The sequence below is a fragment of the Pygoscelis adeliae genome, unplaced genomic scaffold (genome assembly GCF_000699105.1).
Source record: "Pygoscelis adeliae isolate BGI_AS28 unplaced genomic scaffold, ASM69910v1 Scaffold70, whole genome shotgun sequence".
In the NCBI taxonomy this organism is placed as follows: domain Eukaryota; kingdom Metazoa; phylum Chordata; class Aves; order Sphenisciformes; family Spheniscidae; genus Pygoscelis; species Pygoscelis adeliae.
The window spans coordinates 23,238-25,032 of record NW_008823910.1 but is presented as its reverse complement, the minus strand read 5'-3'; the positions used below and the strand labels follow the sequence as shown (position 1 = coordinate 25,032).

Genomic DNA, 1,795 nt, shown 5'->3' with positions numbered 1-1,795 from the left:
CCACCCAAAACGTCCCCCTGCCCTTCATTGTAACCAAAATCCATGTTTTTCCACCAATATATCGCAAGGTCCCTCAGTGTCATGCAAGGGAAGCACCTACATGGGCTGTCCTTCATCCCACCATCATCATGAGATGCCCACACGTTGGCCCATCCCTTCATTTTGACCAAAACAGCCTTTTTCTTGGCAGTTTCATGCAAGTGAGGCCTCCATGGGTGTTGCCCTCCATCCCGCCATCCCACCATCATCAAGAGATGTCCATGCTCAGCCCTTTGTATTGACCAAAATTGCCTTTTTTTCCCGGTAATTTAATGTAAAGGAAGCACCCACGGGTGCCCTCCTTCACGCCAGACCCCTCTCCCAGCCCCGTGGAGGGAACCCAGGTTGTCCAGGCCCTCATCCCACCTCCCACCCCAGTCCCCAAGCAGGAACGAACCCCACGAGATCAACCCTCACTCGCATCTCCATCCCACGTATCCCCCCAGGGCGCTTCACGCCATCTCTCCATACCTAAAATGGAGGGATTTCACCCCATTTTGGGTTCCACCACTATGGAGAAGGTTGGTGGTGGAGAAATGGCCTATTTCCTGGCTTTTTCACCCCAATTTGAATTTATTTCAAGGTCGCATTGCACGGAGCCATGCTCTCCCTATTGGTGTCTTCTCCAGGTCAATGGGGTCCCAGCCACCCTCCCTGTGGAGGTCTCCAGCACGTTGAGCATCACTGAGACCCAGGGCACCATCTGGATCACCCAAAAACCCGAATTCGTCACCAGCCTCAGCCCCGCCGGGGAGGTGACGGTGACGGTGGCCCAGGACCTGAGCAAGCACCTCTGCGGGATCTGCGGTAACTACGACGGGAACGCGGCCAACGACCTCCGAGGGCCCGACGGGAAATTGGTGGGGGATGTGGTGGCGATGGCGAAGGCCTGGAGAGCACCCGACTTCACCCACGTGAGTGTCCCCAGGAGGTGACAACATGGGTCTCGGTTTGGGTGATACTCGTCATCTTCCGTGTCCTAGCTCAGCCCTGGTTGTGTCCCTTTGGGCCTTGGTGCCACCACCGTGAAGAAATGTCCATCGATCGGTCCCATCCCTTCATATAAACCAAAATTGCATTTTTTTCCCCCCACCAATTTAATCCAGGGAGAGCGTTGTCCTTCATCCCACCATCATCAAGAGATCTTCATCCATCAACCCATCCTTCAGATTGATCAAAACTACCTTTTTTCCACCAAATTAGTACAAGCAAAGCCACCACGTGTGGTGTCCTTCATCCCACCGTCATCAAGAGATCTTCGTCTAGCTGTCCATTCCTTCGTGTTTACCAAAATTGCCTTTTTTTTCCCCCTACCGTTTTAGTGCAAGGGAAGCCCCCCAAGGTGCCACCTTCAACCCAAACGTCATCACGAGGTCTTCATCCCTCAGCCCATCCCTTCAGGTTAACCAAAATCGCCTTTTTTTCCACCAATTTCATGGCAGGGAAGCCCCACGGCTGCCATCTTCGTCCCACTGTCGCCAAGAGCTCTTCATCTCTTGTCCCATTTCTTAATCTTAACCAAAATCGCCTCTTTTCCCACCAATTTCAGGCGAGAGAAGCCCCCCCACAGGTGCCATCCCTCATGTTAACCAAAACAGGCCTTTTTCCCCTCAGATCAGGCCCAAAATCACCCCGCAAGGAACCAAGGGGTTCATTGTTGGACCGCATCATCACGTGCGGAGAAAGAGGGGGGAAGAGCCCCAAAAGAGGGGGGAAGAGCCCCAAAAGAGGGGGGAAGAGCCCCAAAAGAGGGAAA

The 1,795-nt window shown here is 53.6% G+C and overlaps 1 protein-coding gene across 1 annotated transcript in view; it reads left to right on the top strand.

Annotated features, from left to right (window-relative positions):
- The window catches only part of LOC103926307 (IgGFc-binding protein-like), a 36,054-nt gene that overhangs the window by 21,711 nt on the left and 12,548 nt on the right, over nt 1–1,795 (top strand). Inside the window, exon 20 of the mRNA XM_009335171.1 lies at nt 669–953. Coding sequence (XP_009333446.1) covers nt 669–953 — 285 coding nt within the window. The remainder of the gene's footprint in view (nt 1–668; nt 954–1,795) is intronic.